General features: G+C 37.6%; 2 protein-coding genes across 5 annotated transcripts; both read right to left on the bottom strand.

The window, feature by feature from the left end:
* Positions 1 to 737: 737 nt before the first annotated feature.
* tubb6 (tubulin, beta 6 class V) lies at positions 738 to 7,181 on the bottom strand. The gene is made up of 4 exons (XM_079602280.1): positions 6,958 to 7,181; positions 5,793 to 5,901; positions 5,287 to 5,397; positions 738 to 2,216 (listed from the first exon to the last, which is right to left on the bottom strand). The coding sequence occupies exons 1-4, from the start codon at positions 7,012 to 7,014 to the stop codon at positions 1,153 to 1,155; spliced, it is 1,341 nt and encodes a 446-aa protein (XP_079458406.1). The 5' UTR covers positions 7,015 to 7,181; the 3' UTR covers positions 738 to 1,152.
* A 768-nt stretch (positions 7,182 to 7,949) lies between these two features.
* cidea (cell death inducing DFFA like effector a) lies at positions 7,950 to 15,815 on the bottom strand. 4 transcript variants are annotated; one of them, XM_079602440.1, is made up of 5 exons: positions 15,659 to 15,815; positions 14,689 to 14,827; positions 10,814 to 10,969; positions 9,482 to 9,654; positions 7,950 to 8,232 (listed from the first exon to the last, which is right to left on the bottom strand). In XM_079602440.1, the coding sequence occupies exons 1-5, from the start codon at positions 15,697 to 15,699 to the stop codon at positions 8,124 to 8,126; spliced, it is 618 nt and encodes a 205-aa protein (XP_079458566.1). In that variant the 5' UTR covers positions 15,700 to 15,815; the 3' UTR covers positions 7,950 to 8,123. The 4 variants fall into 4 exon arrangements, with proteins under 4 accessions (XP_079458566.1, XP_079458568.1, XP_079458565.1 ...); XM_079602442.1 differs by having other exon boundaries at positions 14,689 to 14,824; positions 15,659 to 15,726; XM_079602439.1 differs by having other exon boundaries at positions 8,024 to 8,232; positions 9,482 to 9,659; positions 10,816 to 10,969; positions 15,659 to 15,781.
* Positions 15,816 to 16,779: the final 964 nt, after the last annotated feature.

Raw genomic sequence — 16,779 nt, 5'->3', positions numbered from 1 at the left:
TGGCTTCCCGACTTTTTCAGTGTGTGCTCAGTGTGCCAATGAACAAAATATTTATATGTAATGGTTTGGAGCAATGAACTTAGTCCTCCATAAGAGATTAGTTTTACATTTAGAAATGTTTAAGCTGCTATGACAGAATTGGATACATGATTTCCAGCTGAAAGCCCTTTGTGTGTGTTAATGCTGTGGCTCTGAACAGTGGACCTCCTCTATTGTTAGCTACATGCTGCTAAGTGTAGAACGGCTTGCTCAGCAGCTGTTGAGAATAATAGAAGGTCGAGTGAGCAGGATTTGCGTCCAAGGCTGGAACAAGAGCCTTTGTGTTACGGACATGAAAGCCTGTGTTATTCAGAATGACTGGCTCTAACCTCACCTATCCTCTACAGGATTTTAGCTCAACTTGAACTTGAGGCAACATCAAATCTCTCGGACTATCCACCTTTTCCCTGATGAGGCACTTCTGATTTCACCAAAGAAGACTTTAGAATCCATCCAAAAAAATAATAATTTAAAATCATAAGCTTGCACTACAAATAATCCTTATCCGTCTCAGTCAGCTTGGCTGAATTTTCAGACGTCAGAAGAATAACGTTACCCTTGGTATTTTAATGTGGCATAGAATAACAAGCTCTTTTCAGTTGCTGAATTATTTTCCTTTCCCTTCATATTCCGCTGTATGAGAAAGGACATGTACTGAAAACCGTCATGAAAGTGTACTCTCTTTTTGTTCTCTCTTTAAGTGTGCTTAAGTGGTCTTTTATTTCATTTATATTCTATTATATACAAGTACAGTTTTTAAAAATATACTTTTAGGACTTGAAGTATACTAGAAGTGCACACTCAATACAATTAACGCACTTCTTTTTTCACAAGGGAAATGTTAAATTATTAACTGGATTTTTTTTTTTTTTTGAAAGAAATAGAGTGGTAATTTGATTTAAACCGTTTACTTCTTAGTAAGCACTATTAATAATTTATTCCAGTCCAAGTGTAGTAAATTATAAAAACCACAAATATTCTCTGAGACAGTACAATGTATATGGTCCTCAAAATGCATTTATTGCAAACACGCTTTGACTTCAGTCATCGACATACGAAAACGTTTAAAAAAAAATCAAAGCACCAAAAAAAAAAAAAAAAAGTGTCTGCTGTTCACTCGTTCACCTCTTCCTCGTCATCCTCAAATGCTTCCTCGCCATCATTGGCTGTAGCCTCCTGGTACTGCTGATACTCCGACACAAGGTCGTTCATATTGCTCTCGGCCTCGGTGAACTCCATCTCATCCATTCCCTCTCCGGTGAACCAGTGCAGGAAGGCCTTGCGTTTAAACATGGCCGAAAACTGCTCGGAAATGCGCTTGAAGAGCTCCTGGATGGCCGTGCTGTTGCCGATAAAAGTGGAGGCCATCTTAAGTCCTCTGGGGGGAATGTCACACACCGCGACTTTAACGTTGTTGGGGATCCACTCTACGAAATAGCTGCTGTTCTTGTTCTGAATGGCCAACATCTGCTCGTCGACTTCCTTCATGGACATTGGCCCGCGGAAAACGGTAGCCACCGTGAGGTATCGCCCGTGCCGCGGGTCGCAGGCGGCCATCATGTTCTTGGCGTCGAACATCTGCTGTGTGAGTTCAGGCACCGTGAGCGCGCGATACTGCTGACTTCCTCGCGCGGTCAATGGCGCGAAGCCGGGCATGAAGAAGTGAAGGCGAGGGAACGGCACCATGTTGACCGCTAGCTTGCGCAGGTCTGCGTTCAGTTGGCCGGGGAAGCGTAACGAAGTAGTGACTCCACTCATAGTGGCAGACACTAAGTGATTGAGATCCCCGTACGTGGGTGTGGTGAGTTTTAGCGTGCGGAAGCAGATATCGTACAGCGCCTCGTTGTCGATACAGTACGTTTCGTCGGTGTTTTCCACCAGCTGATGCACCGAGAGCGTGGCATTGTACGGCTCCACCACCGTGTCGGACACTTTGGGTGAAGGCATGACGCTGAAGGTGTTCATGATGCGGTCGGGATACTCCTCTCGGATCTTACTGATCAGAAGTGTCCCCATTCCGGACCCGGTTCCTCCACCGAGGGAGTGTGTGAGCTGGAAGCCTTGCAGGCAGTCGCAATGCTCACACTCTTTCCTGACCACATCCAGGACTGAGTCCACGAGCTCGGCTCCTTCTGTGTAGTGGCCCTTGGCCCAGTTGTTTCCGGCTCCTGTCTGTCCTGCAAAAGCAATACAATAAGGGAAGATTGGCTGCTGGTAACAATTTATTTCGAAAGTCCACTTTAGATATTCTACTAACTGCAAGTAACTTTGCAACTACATGTCAACTTACTGTCAATAGAGAATTAGTAGACTGTCTGCATAATATCTGCAAACTCTTTGTTTTGTTGGTCCCCCTACAGATATTCTACTGACTATAAGTAACTTGGCAACTACAAGTCACCTTATGGTGCTTCTCCACTGCATGGTACGGTACGGGACGGTTCGGCACTCTTTGGCACTTTTCCACTGCATGGTACGGTACGGCACGGTTCGGTATGGCACGCTTTGCTGCTTTTCCAATACATGGTACGGTACGGCATGATTCGGTACAGCTGCATGGTACGGTTCGGTACGTCACGCTTTGGCACTTTTCCACTGCATGGTACGGTACGGCACGGCACTCTTTGGCACTTTTCCACTGCATGGTACGGTACGTCACGGTTCGGTACGGCACGCTTTGCCGCTTTTCCAATACATGGTACGGTACGGCATGATTCGGTACAGCTGCATGGTACGGCACGGTTCGGTACGTCACGCTCTGGCGCTTTTCCACTGCATGGTACGTTACGGCATGATTCGGCACGGCTGCATGGTACGGTACGGCAGACTTTGGCGCTTTTCCACTGCATGGTACGGTACGGCTCGCTTCGGCTCTCTTTAAATGATACCACCTCTGTAGAGGTTCCAAGCGTACCGTACCGATAATAAAATGTCACGTGAAAACACTGCAGATCACTGATTGGTCAGACAGATTTGGTCCCTACCAGCGTCATTGGATTTGCGTGACACGAGACACCAAACCCGCTAGATTTAAATAGCCAGTAACAGCCGAGTCGTACCACGCAGTGGAAAAGCGCCATTAGTCTACTAACCCGAACCCTAACACCTAACCATAACCTAAGAGTCTACTGACAGTCTACTAATACTCTAATGAGAGTTAGTTGACATGTAGTTGCAAAGTTACTTATAGTTAGTAGAATGTCTAAAGTGGACTATCGAAATAATGTGGAACCAATTGGTTAGCAATGAAAATGAAGTACAAGCTTCTTAGCTGCTGGCTACAGCGAACATTGTGGCAATTGTGGAGCATTCATCATAGCCTAGACGTTAATGTTCATTCTTGGGATGCATTCCAGCTGCACTAATGCATTTTTATTAGTGAACGTCATTTATTTCCTCATGTCAAAATAAAATAATTCCACACTTGTCTTGAGAAGTGATATTGATGAGAGAACAGTTCATTGTGCCTCTTTTATATACACCACCTGCCATATATGTAGACATTAAATGTATAGTTCGTCGTGGTCTATGTATGAATTTCATAACAAAAGTAAACATTTTTGAAGAAACTAAAATATAACATTAGATTTGTTTAGATTTTCACAGTCATAACTGAAAACCATTAGCTTCAAGTGCAATTTTAAAGTTACCCACAGTTTAATTTGCCAACAATACATATAAGGTCTGTCTGTAGTCTGTACTATCAGTAAATTGTTTCTGAAAATGCACAAAGTTATTATAAGTTTTATAGGAAAGGAACATAAATGTATCACTATACTACATAATTCCCCATATTTGAGTTATTTTGTAGTTTGTAAATTGTTGTAAATGTTTAACAATTCTTAAAAAATGTGGAAATATAGTAACGATAAAGAATGTGTAAATATATCAAAATATTTCACTGGTTGTGTATGTCACAGAAATTCACAAAATAACCTTTTTCCAGAACAAAGGCATAATGAAGTGCCTTGAAACACACTTTATTCTGCATTATTCTATTTTGACGTAATTTCCACTGAAACAGGAAGACAGGACGGGACATATCAATCAGCTCCTCCCCTTTTTAAAATAGCCAATAGCATTTCGTTTATATCACAGCTCGGCCAATCTCTAACCGTTTCCCCTCCTGATCTCCTCCATATCGCTTTAAAATATCATTCTGTGCAGAATTCAAATCTGAGTCTCATACGTTTTCTTTTCTGCGGCGACTCGATCATATGATCCGCTCTGTGTATCGTGTCTCTGGACCGGAGCTGCAGTGGTTCATGTGACACTAAACTGAAACCAGACTTCATTCGCCCCAATGGAAAGCAAATAGTGCACTATATGACAAGTGACTGATTTCAGCTTCACCATCTATTTATAATGTAGGGGGTGGAGCTTCAGATTCTAAAGAGCATTTGATTGGACAGGAAATCTGTGATGTCATCAAAATCATTGATCCATATTGGCGGAAGGATATTCATATTTAAAGCCAAAAAACTTTTGATTTTGATTTCATGGGAACTTTAAATAACCTTTTGTGAAATGGAAAGTTTCCACGGATGTTAAAGGTTCTTCATGGACCCTATAATGAAAATGTCATTTTTTAAGAGTGCTATATTGTAACAAATTTTTGTTTAAAGGAATAAAGAGCACAAGTTCTAAGAACATATAAAATCAAATGTTACAATTATGTGTTCTTTATAGCCGACATTCTTTGGCTTGAAGCTAACAGACCTACCCTGGAAATCCTGAGTTCTCGCGTGAGCACAATTTGAATTTGCTCAGCGAGTCACTCTGGCATTGAGTAATGATGCTCATTATGATATGATTATGATGCTGCGACATCGAAGTCATTAGTAAACATTGTAAGATGGCTATGGATGAACACAGGTTTTTTTTTTTAAGGCTTTGGCCGCTACTATGAACGAGTTAGACTTAGCTTTTTATCTAAAAGAGGAACAGGAGACGGCGCTTGAATCGTTCCTTTGCAAGAAGGACATTTTTGCTGTTTTGCCGCCCGGATACGGCAAAGGTATAATCTACCAGTTAGCTTCGTGTATTGTTGTGATTGGCCGTAGTGTTATCCAATTGTGTGCAGTGAGATTTTCAAATGCATGCTTGGTGCCGTCCCTCGAGTTGGGCGATTTTCATTACTCAATGCCAGACCCTTGATCTTTTGGATTTGGGTCTGGATTTCCAGGCTATAACAGACCTACAAATAATAATAAAAAAAAGAGAGAGTTTGGCATGTTGATACAGTACCAAAGATGAAGTTGTCTGGTCGAAAAAGCTGTCCAAATGCCCCAGAACGAACACTGTCCATAGTTCCAGGCTCCAGGTCCACCAGCACGGATCTGGGAACATACTTGTGAGCTAAACACACACACACACACACACACACACACACACACACACACACACACACACACACACACACACACACACACACACACACAGACACACAAGGCTATAAATCGTGTTTGCTGTAAAAGATATGCTGTGAAACTTTATCACTAAAACAGATGATAAATGAATTAAACGATTATACATTAATTGATAAAACAATGCACATTTTGTAAATTAACTCATATTTGTTTTATTAATGTATGCAGATCCTTTAGTAAAACATTATGCTAGTGCAGTGAGTGAGAGCAGCTCAGGAAATTCCTCTGAGCTGACTACACTGTTCAAAGTTTAAGGTCATTGTGAGTTTGCGAGGGGGAGCAACAAGAGCACGGATTCATACTCGCACACTGATGCATACTTACAGGACGCCTCGTTGTAGTACACATTAATTCTGTCAAGCTGCAGCCCTGAATCACCCACATAGTTGCCGGCTGGGTCAATGCCATGCTCGTCGCTGATGACTTCCCAGAACTAGACACAGTTGTTTTGCGTTAGTTCAGATGTGATTTCAGATAGATTTCAAAGCACGAGATTCTTTGCATACTAGCGCACAGTAGGACACATCTTGCCACACCCAGGGCAACTGATGTGCCCTTAAAATATAACGGGTGGTTGCCTACCATGACTCAAGCATCGATCACATTTAAGTAGGCCTAATAGGACTAAATATGATCAACTGTAATCAGCTGTAGAGAGAGAGAGAGAGAGAGAGAGAGAGAGAGAGAGAGAGAGAGAGAGAGAGAGAGAGAGTCGTACTGTACTGTAGATTCAACTGGTTTTGTGCACATTTTAATTTGTGCATAAAACTAAAATGGTTTTAGTTTTATGCTTCAAACGAACTAGTAAAAGCTAGGTAGTTTTAACAGTTTAGTTTGGTAACGTTTTTAGTACACTAGAGTAAGAATTACCCCCCCCCCCCCCCCCCCTCCCTCCAAAAAAAAGAAAAGTTTTTCTAAACCTGTATGAGTTTCTTTCTTCTGTTGGACACAAAATAAGATATTTTAAAGAATTTTGGTAACAGACAGTTGACGGCACCCATTGACTTTCATAGCAGAACAAAAAAAAAACTATAGAAGTCAATGGGGCACATGCATTTTCATTTTTGGGTGAACTATCTACTTAGGAGTCGGGAATCCTATTTTAATCACTAAAAATTAACGTTCATGAATCGAATCACACTGGTCGTGCGGTACGTTTTGATTCACTGAAAAGAATCGGATCATACGAGTCATTTGCTTAAGAATCGAACTGCACTGTTTGCACTGCAGCTGTTTTGCATTCACTGTCTATAATCAATAGCGGTGTGCGCTGTGAAAGTATATTTGAGAACTGTCATGACTGAAAATCATCAGCTTCAGGTACTTTTTTTAAGTTTCCATAAAAAAAGTTTTTTCCCTTAAAAAAAACACAACATAAGTTTCAGTTTCCATATGAAATCTGTATTAATTAATCAGCAAATTGTTTTTGAAAGTGCAAAATATAGTTTAGAAACGAGACAGTGTGGTAGGTAAATACAATATAACTAACCTTTGTTCCAATCTGATTGCCGCACTGTCCGGCTTGAATGTGAACGATTTCCCTCATTGTTGTAGTTGTGTGAAGATGCTCCTCAGAGTCTGAGCTCTGCTGCAGGGTGACTGTGAGTTCAGGGAGACACACGAGCCTCAGCTTTCACACGATTGGTCGGACTTTGAATGACACATCAGCTGCACAATCACACAAGTGTGCTGTCATTGCTCTCTTCTAGTCGCAGATTCTGCCATACACTGCAAAATAATATATCAGGCTACAATACAAATATCAGTAGCCTATGTTCAGAGTAACCTAGCTGTATTTCAAAAGAAAGTGTAGAAAAATTAGAATATCGTGCAGAAGTTCAACTTAAAAGGTGAAACTAATATATTATATAGACTCATTATATGCAAAGTGAGATATTTCAAGCCTTTATTTGTTATAATTTTGATGATAATGGAAAACCCCAAATTCAAAATTAGGATATTGTGAAAAGGTTTTCATAAGCTGTAAGCCTAATCATCAAAATTATAACAAATAAAGCCATGGAATATCTCACTTTGCATGTAATGAGTCTGTAGTTTTTTAAAGTTGAATTACTGAAATAAATGAACTTTTGCACGATATTCAAATTTTTTGAGTTTCACCTTTATGTATACTTGTCTTTTCCGAGCAGTCTCTTTATGACAACAGCTTGATATTTATCACAAAAACCAGAACCATGATGATACTCTGCTGCCTTTTCCATTGTCTTTTTAGATAGCAGATATCCTCAAAAATTACATTTGAGGCACAATAAGTGTGTAGTCCTGACAAAATCAACCTAATGGTCACCCAGAAACACAAATCGGGGAAGAAGGGGATCATTGAGATCTTTTTGGAGTTTCGTTTTGATGTATAAGTAAATCAGATAAAGTCTTTTTAAAATGCAGTCACAAAACAAGTCAAACTGGAGATAATTTTTCAGCACAAGCCTGATAAAAGATGACAATAATAAGCTGATCTTTAGTTTACAATTTTTTTATTCACAGTACAGATTCACACACATTTAATGTTATCACTCTCGAAATAAGCTAACATATACCAAACATATTAAATAGCCTACTGATGTTTGTCTAAGCATGCAAGCAAAAACTAAACATAAGTGCAGTATTATTTTTCCACACTATCTGATGTGTCGTTCAGCTATAGCATTCCTCTTCCCCGATATACCGCAACACATACGAGGATCCGCACAGGAGAACCTGACCCGTCAGTTTGGCCACGTACATGAAACATCGCAGTAAAGACCTGGAGAAGGTAAAAGAGAATAATATTAATATAAATGGTCATCATAAATGGTAATATTAATATAAATGAGATTGTTGCATTTCTGTGTTTAGATGCATGTAATTTTAGTCATTTAGTTTAAACACTAAGTGTATTATAATATTTATTATATGAAATATGAAACTATTGGTATTTATAATATATTTGTATTTATATTTTTCAGAATATGGTATATATATTTATGTGGCTATCAATATTGTTGTTGACACCATAGCTTTTCTATTTCTACAGGTTTATAACCTGCTATTTGTGGACAAAACAACTGTCTGTGGAAAAATAATCACTACAAATAAAAAACCACAACGAGTTAAAGCAACGTGTCCTTGCTTTAACTCGAGTTAAACCAGCTACGCAGAGGAGGCGTTTTTTAAGCAGGCTAAAACAGCTGATTCGGCCACCCTCCACCTGTCTACCAATCACGAAGTCAGTAGTGTTTCGGTATCCGGGTTGCCAGCTCTGCTCTAGTCTTGCCATTGGAAGCTCCTTGTAGCAGGCGGCGTTCCTGCTGGATCCTGCACCTATCTGGCAACCTCGAGTCAGGCGGAGGGGATACACCGCTCTACAGTCATTTGAAAGTGATTGCAGAACTAGTTTTGGCCACAATCTTACATACGGTTCCTTTAAATTAGATGATAAAACGATATAATAATGTTCACTAGTAGTGTCCGACTTTTGGATCCAACTGTATATGTGTCAAGAAAATTATTTATAATTAAAGTCACCTGCATCAAATCAAAATGTACAATTCTTATTTTTAAATGGAATATTGCAGTATTTATTAAATGATTTATCTTTGCACATTATTTTTCTAAATTCACATGCCTTGTAATCTTTAATCAGAATAATTTCCCCCTTCCTCTTGCAGCATCTCTCCTCTTCTCTGATGACGAGGGCGGGGCAACCTGTCACTCACATGAGATCAGCCAATAGCAAACCACAATCATCCAATCAATTACCAATGGACAAAATCAAGCCCCGCCCACATCTGTTCTTGTTCCAGAAGCCGTTTCATTCGTTTATACGTCACAATAGAGAAGAAAAGACTATCGCAACTTCTGTTTCATGCTGACTTTAAGATTGCAGATTTAAATCCTGACATTAGGAAATGTGTGTGTGTGTGTGTGTGTGTGCGTGTGTGTGCGTGTGCGTGTGTGTGTGTGTGTGTGTGTGTGTGTGTGTGTGTGTGTGTGTGTGTGTGTGTGTCTCTTACATCAGAAAGTACTTGGCTCTGGTACACTTGATGTCGTATGAGAGAGAGTATATTTCATAGAGTGTGGCTTTAACGGTGAGGCAGCCCAGAAAATCCTTTGGGTTCAGCTTGTACAGGTCAAAGCTCAATTTGGCAATTCCACTTCTTCTCGGCTGTCGGAAACTTGGCAGAACCTGCATGGGAAATATGAAATGAGGGCAAAACAATATTTAGTGAGACAAAATCACTGACTGAAAGCAGTTACGTTATCGGAGTAAATACTAGTGGAACAATAACACAAAGATGGGTTAACTAAAATAACTTTTGCAATAATTAAATGAATATGCTGAAGATAGTTTCAAATCTTCTTGTTAAGAAAATAAAACTGATAAATGAACATCTGCAAATGAAGCAACACTTGGGATCAGGTTAATCCGACTCTAGGGAACGCAATCCAGAACTAGTTTCAAATCTGTCTTCATTGTTTGCTAAAGTACCGCTTATGAAACACAAAAATGGAAAAGGTCTTGTAAAGCATGCAGTAAAAAGTATGCAGTAAAAAACTATATATATATATCCTGTTATGTTTACTGTAAGAACTGTCAGATTTGGTTTGTGAAAATTCTCTCTAAAAAAGTATGGTAACAATTTTTCAGGATTTTTTCTGGGATTGCATTTTGGTGACAATATATTTTGAAAATCACACACAGTATTACAGATATGCTGTACACAGAATAATTATAATTAATCAAAATTATAGCTTTTTCATTAAACGTGGCATAATTAATAACTTCATAACAAAAATAAGAAATAAGTAGAAATTGAAATAGAAATAAAATCAAATTTTATGTGGAACACAATATAGTTTTACTGTTTATTAATGTAAAACAGGGATTTCCAAACTCCGAATCCCTTCACCTCAAACTTTAAATATAATATTTACTTGATATTTACTTTACTTCTGAGATTTTAAGATATTATTGTAGTCATTAAATAACACATTTGCATGTTCACGGTTCTGTGATGTCGGCAGATAGTCACAGAACTATTGTCAGGCAGATAGTAAAAAAAATGTTTTTCTTGTTATTTATTCATTTAATTATACATTTTTATGATTTTATTTATCCCTGGTGTAAATGAAAAAATCTGTATAAAAAAAACAAATTTTACTGTAAAAGTAGTCTTGAATATACAGTAAGGCAGATTAGCACTGTTTTTTGTCATTTTTTTACTTTCCCAAAACTATTTTTGCTATATTTTACAGTGAAAATTACACTTTTTGTCAAGTGACTTACAGTTAACCAATAACAGATTTTGTTCAGTTAAAATAATGAATATATGTAACTGCTGTACCAGTTTGCTAGGGGTCCAAACTTCCCCTTTCTCCAGGACCATGAATGGAGTATTATTAGGCAGAGACTGGAAAAAAGCCTCGGAGTCCACCACTGTCCCATCATCCTCCAGCACCAGTGTGAGCAGCTGACACGTCATCAAGAAAGAACTGGCCACCTGAGAGAGATAGAGATGTTAGTATATATATATATATATATGTATATATATATATATATATATATATACAGGTGAAACTCGAAAAATGTATTGTGCAAAAGTTAATTTATTTCAGTAATTCAACTTAAAGGGTGAAACTAATATATTATATAGACTCACATGCAAAGTGAGATATCTCAAGCCTTTATTTGTTATAATTTTGATGATTATGGCTTACAGCTTTTACCCCAAATTCAAAATTTGAATATTGTGAAAAGGTTTGCATAAGCCATAATCATCAAAATTATAACAAATAAAGGCTTGAAATATAGCCTATATATATGAGTCTATATAATATATTAGTTTCACCTTTTAAGTTGAATTACTGAATCAAATAAACTTTTGCATGATATATATATATATTTTTTTTAGTTTTACCTGTATCTTCAATAAGATATGAATGTAGACAGAATGATGTTATCATTCAGTATTACTAAAACTTTTTCACATTTGAAAAATAAATAAATAATAATAATGAATAGTTACAACTAAATAATCAGAAAAAAGTGTGGGTCAGTAAGATTTTTTTTTGAAAGAAATTAATACTTTTGTTGATTAATTAAAAGCAAAAGTATAGACTTTTATGGAAGCCCACAATTATGACTTCTCGAAACTGCAAGTTTACATCTTGCAATTGTGATTTTTTTTTTTACTCAGAATTGCAAGATATAAGCTCGCAATTATGATAAAATGTCATAATTGTGAGTTGAACACCCCCCCCCCCCCCACACACACACACACACACACCTCATAATTGGACTTTAAAACTCATAATTTCAAGTTTAAAGGGGTCATGACATGTTTTTTTTTGTTTTTTTATTATGTTCCCTTAGGTGCAATTATAGTATTACTATAGTTTTTTTTACAAAAAAACTTTTCAAATGTAGTGATTTATGACCTTTTCCCTGTTTCTCATCCTCTGATTCAAACAGTCTGTTTTGGGGGTGTTTCCCCTTTAAGAGTTCAGTGTTAACGCCCACTGTTATGATTGGCTAACGTCAGTGCCTATGCATTTATTATTAACGCCCCCAGCCAGAACATTTGCGGATTCAGCGTATTTAAAAAGTAGTTTAAAGTTTTAAATACATTACTTACAGTTAGCGTCGTCGTTGTTGAGCCCAGAATAGTCGGCACGGACTTATCTTTGAGCAACGGTTTTCTGGCAAAGCCAGCATCATTTTGGGATTTGTTCTCAAAACAGTCATCCTTCAGATGTATAGAACAAACGCTTAAACTAACACTGCCGTGACTGAGACGTCCACAAAAAATAAAGTGCATCCATTTTTCCCTGACAACTATCTTTCGCAGCGTATTCAAAGATGTTGTTTGTCCACAGCCAGGAACAGCACATCTGCGGCATCGTAATTTCCCTGAACACAGACACACTCGCTGTCCGTCGACTGAACACTTGTGATACGAAATGAGCGTAGTTGTCTTGCGCTTAAAGCGTAGTTGTCTTGTGCTGGGGAGGCGGTCATATGCAAACGCTGGTACGTCACTTCGTACCGTGACGTCACTTCTTACCATGAATCCAGAACGAGCTGTATTTAGAGCTTGATTAAATAAATGATTAGTTTATAATGGGGAGGACGTCTTAAAGGATAATTCCGGTATTTAACACCTTGAGTCTATATTGTAGTTTGTTTTGGATGAACAAGAGTGGTGGACAACATTTTTTTGACAATGGTTCCTCTCTCGAGTTTTTGACTATAATAGAATTGGCCATGGACCCATTTAACATTGGAGTCAATGGCCATGTCCGAAAATGTCATTAAAACAGCCAATAATGTTCGTTTACAAACGTTCACCGAGTGGTTAGTGGTGTACGTTGATGATTATAAACAATATATCGTCGCAATATATGATTCCAATCCGTTTATTTTGCTATAGTGGAACTATTTTTTCAACAATGGGATTTTACAAAATGACGAATAAAACACGACAGAAACTGTATTTCGCAACACTTTTTGTTTCTGGAACATCAACTAACATCACTAATCACTCGGTGAGTTGCACAGTTTTGAAAACTAATGTTAAAGGTTTTAATGACATTTTCGGACATGGCCATTGACTCCAATGTTAAATGGGTCCATGGCCAATTCTTTTATAGTCAAAAACTCGAGAGAGGAACCATTGTCAAAAAAATGTTGTCCACCACTCTTGTTCATCCAAAACAAACTACAATATAGACTCAAGGTGTTAAATACCGGAATTATCCTTTAAGCTATGAAACTTGCAGGACGTTTTAATGGTAGGGGAGCGCGGGGCACAACCTAACGCGGGGCTAAATGTAACACGGACCTTTCATGTAGTTACTCAGGGTCACGCGGGTTGTGTTTACGATCTTTTTCTCTCGCTGCCAGAAGACGGTCTCCCGTGGATTTGTGAAAAGTTTTGGTAATATTTTGTGAAGATACGGGACAAAGAGTGTTTTGACACCATGTTAGTATTTTTTTTCATCATACGTATTTTTCTGTTTCTGAGTTGTGTGTCTACGTCACCAAATCTAACTTTATATTGCCGTAATCACTGTCTTGTTGGCTAAAACATGGCACCATTTTGAAACATGTCAGCAACTCCTAGCAACTGTTAGCTAGGTTTAAAATATTTTTTACACAGCGGGGTTAGTTGTAGCACAGTGTTACAACTAAGCCGCCAAGTGTTCACAATATTGTAGGCTATGGGATTTGTTTACTATATTGATCACTTGTTTATTTATTAAAAATATTGCCTGTTTTCATGTAATAAACACTTTAAAATGTGATTTTAAGCTTGTTTTTATTATTATTACTGTTACTATTAATAATAATAATAATTTTGCATGCAAAACTGTGCAGCCCTTTCCTATATCTCTATCCATGATATTGATCCATAATAGAAGGATGATTGGATGAGGGATGGATGTATGGATATCTATCTATACAGATGTACAAACAATATCAAACTATACAGATAAAATAGTACTGAATTATGTGTGTTACACACAAGTGTTACAACTAACCCCTCTGTCTGTTACAACTAACCCCGCATATGGGGTAAGTTGTAACATTTGCACTTCTGTCACTTTCAGTGCAACTGTACGAAAATGGAAGGTCCTAGAAAAAAACTTTAAGTGTTCATTTGTAGCAAAGATGTGTATGTTTCTTGTGTAAAAAAAATAATTAATCTAACCTAATTATTTTTTAAATAATTGAGCCAAAACCAAAATGCGTTAGGTTGTGCCCCGCTCTCCCCTACAAAGACCTCTTATATACCAAAAGATCAAGGCAAATTTGGTTTCTCATGTCATAACCCCTTTAAATCTCACAATTGTGAGAAAAAGAGTAAGAATCGTAAGATTGCAATTTAAACTTTTTTTAATTTATTTTTTGCACACAAGAAATGTTACCCTCAAAATATTGCTTTTTTTAGGGTAAAACTTCAGCTGCACCTTTTTCATCTCACAATTTTGACTTTTTTTCTTGCAATTCCGAGTTTCTAACTCTAAACTTGCAACTGTGAGAGAAAAAAAAGTCTGAATTGTAAAATAATAAGTCACGTGCCCCACCCCCTCCCCCACCCCTCTCAGGCTTGCAAGAAAAAAAGTCAGAATTTGGAGATAAAAAGATGAATCTAATATTTCACAATATTCCTGTATTAAATGCAGATGGAGCCTTGTTGAGCAGATGTTAGTACCCGACCTGCTCCCTGAGGTCTCCTAGAGAAGTGCTCGTGAAGCCCGTCCTCCTGCGGCGGTTCTGTGTGCACACCCTGTACGGACGGGCCTGAGGAGGAGGCAGCATCCGCTGGGCGAGAGACGCCATCGACGACACAGACCTGCTGAGGTTTAGCACAGTTAGATCCGACACTTTGAATATGACACAGAGTTTGGGCTATAGAAATAATTGCATGGCTGCACAGCTTGTCTAAAGTCCAGAAAAAAAAACAGCTTTATAAGGATTTAACGGACATTAGTGACCTAGGCAATTTGCCATTGACCAAACAGTTTGGTTTGTTGAGAGTGAGTAATCGTTATATACTGTAAACAGGAAGTGAAATGTTTACTGTGTGGTATTGTGCCAATAATGCAATGCTTGATAAAACACAGCAGATAATAGTACAGATCACTTACACTATTGTGTGAAAAAGAGTTTGTAATATAAAACGTGATCACATTTTACAGACGTTTAATCATTTGATTTGTGCATTTAAGAATTGCATACAATACAGTTTGTTTCAAAGCAGCTTTACAGAGATAAACAGGAAAGTAATGATAACTAATTCTGCTGTAAAGCAGCTCTAAAAAAGACAATAGTGACATTATTCAGCTAGTTAGTTAATCCTATTAAAAAGATAAAACTTTACAAAAAAGGGCCAATTTGTTACATTAAACTAACAATGCATAATAAATATTTAACAGCATTTATTAATTTAGCTTAATGTTAATGTAGAAATATAGTTATTCTGTTTTAAAACATTGTTAATGTATTCAAATTCAGTTGAAGTTAATATGGCCAAGATGAATAAATGCTGTAAATATATTATGTAACTAATGCATTAACTAATTTAACCTTAAAGTGTTTCAAATAAAACTAAACTTTCATAAAGAATATTTTTATAAATGACCAAAAATGCTGTTGCTCTCCAACATTAAAGCCTAAAAATGATTACCTCATTAGAGATGTAGGAAGTAATGTTTTAGCGTACTCCATACTGTAGAAACACAAGCGGTCTGAGCTGCAGATGAAGAGAGTGTGTAATCTGAGCAGAACGTGTGACAGGAGTGTGTGTTGCTGGACTGATGTAATGCTCAAGTGTGCACTCCAGGGGGCACTGCTCAAATGAAAACAAATTCATATCATTTATGTTGTATTGAACGAGTACTAGTGAGCTATTTCAGGGGTTTTCCTCACACTAAGCTAAGGCTGTTCTGAGTTGTGAGTGTATAATGAATTGCAAGTCTGTAACCACAGCTGGGGTGAACCATGCAGTTCTCCATGAATTTGATACGAGTCTGTCTATGACTTATATTATAATACCATTATGAAATTTGATACGTTTAAAAATAACTGCTGGCCATTTGTGCTGCTGAAGATGAGTAAAGGCTGACTGCACAGTATTGCGCTTGCATTTCAGGACTGTAGTGCTAAACAAACGAAATAATTATATTAATTATGCAGATTAAAGCATATGAGACAGCGTTCTTGTTCAGGTTCAAGAGCTGAAGAAATGTGGATCTGAAGTGTTTGATCTGATGAGAGACCACAGCCTGAATAATGTGCCAGGAATGTTTACTCAAACAAAAAAATGTTTTACTCAAATGTTTCAAGGAAAAACGTTAAAATAAACTTTATTTTATGCTGCCCACTTAGGTCAGGTGTCGAACTGTCAGTGTTACAAACATGCAGGGATGAAATCACTATCATGTTACAGCATGGGAAAAAAATTGAGGGTAACAAAAGAAAATATAAATAAACATCTGAAGATTACATTGTTCACCTAAATGTTAGTACTTCAATGAACTAAATAAAATGCATGTACAACATTTAAACGAATGTAGTTTTCTACACTTTAAAAAATGCTGGGTTGTTTCAACCCAATTTTGGGTCAAATATGAACAAACCCAGCCATTGGGTTAATTTTTTTAATTGCATTTTTGATCCAAAATTGGGTTAAAACAACCCAGCATTTTTTAGAGTGTAGTAATACAACCCACCCCACCTACTCTTAGGACTTGACATTCATTTACATTTGGGCCAGCAACCCAGCATTTTTTATAGTGTACAAGCTGT

This window comes from Phoxinus phoxinus, assembly GCF_949152265.1.
Source record: "Phoxinus phoxinus genome assembly, chromosome: 24".
Lineage (NCBI taxonomy): Eukaryota > Metazoa > Chordata > Actinopteri > Cypriniformes > Leuciscidae > Phoxinus > Phoxinus phoxinus.
The sequence above is the reverse complement of the archived record's forward strand: the minus strand, read 5'-3'. Positions and strand labels throughout refer to the sequence as shown.